This window comes from Atta cephalotes, assembly GCF_000143395.1.
Source record: "Atta cephalotes unplaced genomic scaffold scaffold00044, whole genome shotgun sequence".
Taxonomy (NCBI): domain Eukaryota; kingdom Metazoa; phylum Arthropoda; class Insecta; order Hymenoptera; family Formicidae; genus Atta; species Atta cephalotes.
This window is the reverse complement of record NW_012130108.1, coordinates 1509738-1516524: the sequence shown is the minus strand read 5'-3', so window position 1 is coordinate 1516524 and position 6787 is coordinate 1509738. Positions and strand designations below refer to the sequence as shown.

The window sequence follows — 6787 nt, the reverse complement described above, 5'->3', positions numbered from 1 at the left end:
AAACACCCATTATATGTATGATTGAGAAAGGCCTGTTTACATCAAGTGGCGCCTGGTTCGCCATTTATTAATGATCTTAAGTCGCCTCTGTACTATTACTTTAAAAAAAATAAAATCGAGAAAAAGAAAGAGAGAGAGAGAGAGAGAGAGAAAGAGAGAGAAGCAGGAGGGACGAAAAACAGGATTTACCGGAAGCAAGCGGGCAACCCCATTGCCTGTAAAATCAGTTCTCGCTAATCATCCAATCGCGTAATTGCACACGCACGGTTCCATAAAATCGACGGTAATTAACGATGCTGAGTGCGGTAGTGAGGATTTTCGCAAGGATTATTGATAATGACACGGTTAGTCACGCTTGTAGCGGAACGAATGCTGCGAAAAATGCATCGGCGAGTATGTTCGTTGCATCACGCATGTTATTAGTATAAGTCTTCTTATATTGGTTTAACACTTCCGAAAAAAAAATTTCAAAAAAAGCAATAAGATTCAATTGTGAAATAAATAAAATAATCTCTTAATTTCTATACGAATAACTTTCTATACTTTTATTGAGAGAGCGTGCCAGAATAAAATTATTTTATTGCCGATAAAATAAATCGCCATTAAAGAAATTACATTGGTAATATCTGACATTTAAATACTAAATCATTGTAATGACTGAGTGAAGGCGAAAACGATTCATTTTCGATGACGATTAGGCATCGTAGCACACAGAGGTGCGCCGATTGGCAGCTTGACATTTGTATGCAACGGGTTATTAGAGATAGGTTGTTATGTTATTTTATGGCTAGCAGTTAAAGGGCTCGCGCGAAAAATGCACTTCGACGTGTTTTTAATAAGGGCTAATTATCCGCGCTGGCAACATTCGATATTGCGATGAATACGTTGTGTTATTTGCACATGTAGCAACATTTCTGAACTCTTAATGGTAGTTGCGAGTTTTTTATACATCAGTTAAAAAAAAATTTCATTCTTTTTCTTGGTTTTGCAATGTTAAAACTAATTTATGGGAACAAGTTACAGTTAGCAAGTGCATAAATGTTGCTTGATATAGTAACTTTATTTTCTACGAAAAAATGTTTGATTAATTTAATAAATTATACTTCTATTATTGATTTAATTATATACCTATTAAAATGTAGCAAATGTTTGTATAAAACTATCAAGAAACTCACTGAAATAAAATAAGATTGATATTACAAGACAATGATATTTTTTCGGAAGGAACGACTATAAAAGAAGATAAAATCATGCGTAAAAAAAAAAGAAGTTGATATATCGGCGGGTCATATTTTTCGAGCTTTATGAAACGAGAAAACATGTCCTCACCTCGCCGTTCTCCATGGGGGTTTGTCTGGAGTACTGGCTGGTGCATATGACCTCGTCGTCGGTGACGTAAACGGGTTTGCCTGCGACAGGCGGTGCCGAATATCTCGTCCAGCATTCCCCATCGCTCGGCGCGTAATACTGCCATGGCTGGAAGTTCTCGCCATCCAGAGATCTCTCCAGAATCCAGGCCGCGGGTCTCGGCGAGTTCGCGGACTTCACTATCACGTATTCTACTTGATAGATCTGAAAATATAACAACATAATTAACTTGAATAACTTGCATGCAAAGATGTTGATAAAAGAAATTATATTGATAGTATAATTTCCTAATTAATTACTAAATTGTAAAACAACAAAATGAATATAATATCTAAAATATTATATCACAAATGTTAAAACTTATATATGAAATTATGTGTACGTTAACCTATTATTGCAATAAAAGCTGGATCAATAAAAAATTTTGGTGCATATTTAACAAAAAAGAATTATTTTAATCAACAAGAAATTCTGGTATATTTAAGAGAAAATAATTAATTATGCTTATCTGATTTAATTTCTATAGGAATTCTAATTTATTCATTTCAAACAAACAAACTGGAGGAATGTACCAAATAATATAATTGAGAAAATTTTCAATTAAATTATAACTAGATCTTTTTTTTCAGTAAAAATTAAATATAATCAAGTTTAACATAACGCAATAATATAGAATTTAAGTATAATTAGTGATTTGGATTCAAATTTTCGAAGTTTATGAAGGGAAAATAAAGTCTGTATTCTCTCTGCACCCGAGACTCTTCGTATCATGTCCTCGTTGCAGCGTACTAAGATAAAAATCACAAGCTCAATGCCGGAGGCTGGATTTGCAGGTCTCCCGCGGTTCGTCGGAAACCCCGCCGAGACCAGGATCTCAGATAATTAATTCCAAGCCACGGATTGCGCAAAACTAGTTGGTGTTCGCTCGCGTCCCATCGACGCGACGAATAGAAGAACATAATATCGTTATAATGCGCCACTGCGTCAATCTCTTTATCTTTTCATCTCAATCGATCATTCCAGGAAAAATATCACACCATTCAGAACCGGATATTAAAACTGCTGTCTGCGCTTAGAATGCGTCAACTACTATTTTGTATGCAGTTTGAGTAGACAAGCGATGAAAATCGGCCGCTACTTGCTATAGCTTCTTTTGCTTGCCTTATTATTTTCTCATTGTTTGCATGTTAAAAACGCTATGAATTGATAGTTAAGTACTTTATGCATACACTACGTGCAGACCCCGCTGTCTCTCGACTATGCCTTGGTATCGCCGGATATAAATGGCGCAAATTTTAAAATACAATCTGGCGTAGCAAATCGTTAACGGGCACATACGTAGGCGAGTATTACATTACAGGATGCTTCGTTGAATACTAGGCACGTAAATGATACTAGGTACGTATCGTATATTATTTTCTTTACACACGATGTTACATTTTAGATAAGCACTTCTTCAGCTAAATGGTAATATATTTTTAAATATGATATATATTTTAATTAACCTTTACTGGGAAAGCCATTATAGTGAAGCTAAAGTAACATCACATTTAGAAGTAAGCAATACAATAAAAATATAATGAATTATAAGATTTTAAAAATAGACCGTACACTCTAAACATTAATATGGCGGTATTAAAAAAACAGCCGGAAAAGAAATCTTCAATTAAAATTAAATAAATAAATCCAAAGTAAAAATAAATATCATAATTTAATTAAAATTTTTTTTTCATTTATGAAGATGTGAAACATTTTAAAACTTTGGCGAATCTCGAATGTACGAGAGGATGTGCAGTCACATGCATCTCCGACTGTAGTCGTGATTTAACAAGACGAGACTCCTTCATCCTGCTATCGTTCCACGTCTTTGTCGTTGTCGTTGTCACTGTCGTTGTTCTCGTTGTCGTTACGCCGGCATTGTGAGACCGGACCGACGCCCACTTTCGGACCATAAAGACAGATCGCATGTCCGCGATACCGGCTTCGTTTCCTTCTAAGGACTTCGTCCGGAATGGCCGATTCGGATCCGTGGAGAAGCCGGCTTCAATTATCCGGTCCTTTTACTTCGTAGACAAGGATATGTGCGGTTCCGTGTGTGAATGTGGGCATTCCGATTGCCTTTAGGCATTAGAGGATCGTTATATCGACGATCGAGAAATAATCTTTAATTTGTGCGACCAATGGCCTTGCTGTATGAATTATATGACGTATTGTGACGGGCAGCATTAACGAGGATGTAGCCATCTCGTTTAGCATATGGAATGTGCGAACATATATATGGCAGCATTGAGGTATGGCTGCAGGGGAATACGTTTGCGCATCAACATTGTTATGACAGGAGCAAGGAAAAAGGGAAAGCGTCGAGGCAGTCTCTTCCCGAGTCTTCCTTGCCTTTTACCAGCTAAATATTTGCGTTGACCGCACATGCTCTTCTGGTTTCCAGTTGCCTTCGGCATCGCGTGCCTCGTCATATGGGGTAGGTATAAACCACGTATGCATTACTGGCTCAAGGTTGCCCCCTTCCGACCCTCAAGGGTGTTGGGTATTCCACGCGGACGATGCATACGTGAACTGCAGAGTTTATCTCATCAGCACACGACAGAATTATTGAAGGATAAGATGTGTTTAAATGAACGACCACATGCGTGCCTGACAGGCTATGAAACAAACGTCGTCGGATTACCATTCAAGGAGAATGAACAAAAACTAGAAGTTAAATCTGGAAACACAAATGAAGTTTTTGCTACATGTGTTTACATTCTCGCTTTAATTTAATGTGCATTCTCTTCGCATATTTCCCAAACACGATAAACAAAAAATTATTTGGGTGTAATAAATTATATCTTTTAGGAATTCATATGTAAGATATGTATGAAAACATAATTTTTATAACATCTTTTCTCAAATTTAAAGATTGAAATGGATAATTAACTCTCCGTATACAAATCTGTCAATCTAGGTCTTTCTGGAACATGCGAAATTTTATTGTCAAATTTCTAAATTTAAAAAAATATATATTTCTATATTTAAAAAAAAATAAAGGCTGATGGAATCCGATTTTCTTATTGAGTTATACATTTTTAAACAATTTCTATTTTTTCCTCATTTTTACTGAAATTCATTTTTTTTATTAAATATAGGTTTTAATACATAAATAAAAAGATTCAAATTGCAAACGTAGAATGAATTATACTTAATTTTATAATCTTTCTGTAAATTTATGTTTCACATATTATCACGAAAGATATAATTCATTTTTTAATTATCATTTTTTGTATTCATTTTCAGGAGCGATATTATCGCATTGCAAAACGGATCGCGTGAGAGCTTGTCGATACTTCATAGATCGTGTTAAGGTGTTCCAGGGTGGAACTTGAGTCAAGGGATACTCCGTTTCAGTGGAATTAACACGTGTAAATATTAGAGGCGGGATTGGATAGCTTTGGATGAAGGCACATCAAGGGTCGTATTTGACGCACCTTGCTTCGACCTTTCGATATATCCAATGGCGTAGACATCGCAGTTATGCTATAAAAATTACTAAGATTTGCTGAATTGTACAATTAAGAAATAATTTTGCTTCAATACAAACTTGCAAACTTTTACAATCTAATAATAATTGCGTCAACAAAATTGTTATCCTATATGATTATATACAATATTTTAATCGTCTATTTCACACTTGATATTTCTAATTGAACAGACAACTGACTCCAATTAATTAATATAAAAGTGATAAAAGTGATTTTTTTCCATTGTTGCATTTAATATTAATCTCTTCAGACCCTGTATATGTAATAAACATTAAATTTAAAGAAATTACCCGTTAAAATTATTTAATTCTATCGACATTTGAGATCAAATGTACATAATATGCATATGGAAAGACAGTAAAAAAAAATTAATTGTTTAGTATGAATTATTTATTAAAATGCTTTTGAATTGAATTAAAAAAAATTTTTAACATAATTCCAATAAAACTTCAGCTCTGAAGGGATTAAATCGAATCGCAGTATTATGGTCTTTTCATATCGAACTATCGCGGGCATTGACAATGCCATTTTAGGAATACCATGATTTCTTTCGCAAAAATGAAAAGTGGTCGCGCTCGATCTCGCACTCGGTATCCAAGAAACATGGATTGTGTTTTGCCTTCGTGGTCTCCGTGGGGAATTCTTGAAGTACCGGCCACGGTGACACGGCGCGAGAGAAATGCAACGGATGGCTCCCACGATCACGATGGCTTCTTTCGACGTTAAACGCATCCACATCCTTGTAAGGATGCACCTGATATTAGCATTGGATGACAGAAATGGCTTTATAGCTGACGCGTAAAAAGAAAGTCGAGAATCTAAAGGATCAATGATGTCCTTTCTTTAGATAATGTGACCAAAATAAATCAAGGTAAAAAAATATATACATATAATACATCAAATATAACAATGCTTTTATGTATAAATTTTGCATAACGTTTATTCTTAAAATAGTAAGTTAGCTTGTAATAAAAAAGAAACAGAAAACAGTTATTTAGCTTCCATTATAGTACATTTTCTATCTCTTCTTTAATTTAAATATTAGAATATTATTAAAATATTATTAAAATATTATTAGAAAAAAATGTTAATTATTACTTCATAAAAATCACAATTTCTTAATTTCGACTGTCAATTATATGATACTATCTATTCCTGTAAGATCGCCGCAACAAATCAAATACTTTCACGTATAATCATATAGTCGATCACTCTTGACTGCTTCCCAAAGAAAGGCTTTACCAGAATTACTAACCAGTTAACTCGGACGAAGAAGAGCAGATATCATCGGGCGCGAGACTGAACGATTCGCTGAGGTGTGGAAGCGGCAGAAGAAACTAAGGAGTCAGTATCGTAAATAGATCTCCCACGACTTGTAGCTGTTATCCGCGACAGAATCTCGAAGAAGAAGCGACACTTCAGTGCTTACTCTTATTCGCGCGCGTTTACAGCCGCGTTTTACAGTTTCACGCTCGCAACAATGAGCGACGTATGTTGACCATTGTTTGTGCGATCTCTGATAATAAATGAGTTGTGTAATTTCGGAATGATTTGGGATATCGCGATTAATTGCGTTAATAACGGAAGATAAGAAAGGAAATGTGAAATTCTATGATAATCAACAATTTATTGATGGTTTAATTCGATTTATTGATAAATCGATGTTTTGTTATTTAGTAAAAGTAACAAATTATTCTCTAAAACTTTTAAAGTGAATCTCAAGAAACTCTCTCTTAAAGATCGAAACTTGAGAAACTCTCTTTTGTAAGATTGAACTTTTAATAAATTAATATTTTTATAGACGTCTTACTGAAAAATTTATTTTCAAAATTTGAATTTTTATATGAGGATATTTACATTTTATGTTTCATATATATATATATATA

At 34.4% G+C, this 6787-nt stretch overlaps 1 protein-coding gene across 1 annotated transcript in view; it reads right to left on the bottom strand.

Annotated features, from left to right (window-relative positions):
- The window catches only part of LOC105622440 (laminin subunit alpha-1), a 172724-nt gene that overhangs the window by 115559 nt on the left and 50378 nt on the right, over positions 1 to 6787 (bottom strand). Inside the window, exon 3 of the mRNA XM_012203857.1 lies at positions 1330 to 1572. Coding sequence (XP_012059247.1) covers positions 1330 to 1572 — 243 coding nt within the window. The remainder of the gene's footprint in view (positions 1 to 1329; positions 1573 to 6787) is intronic.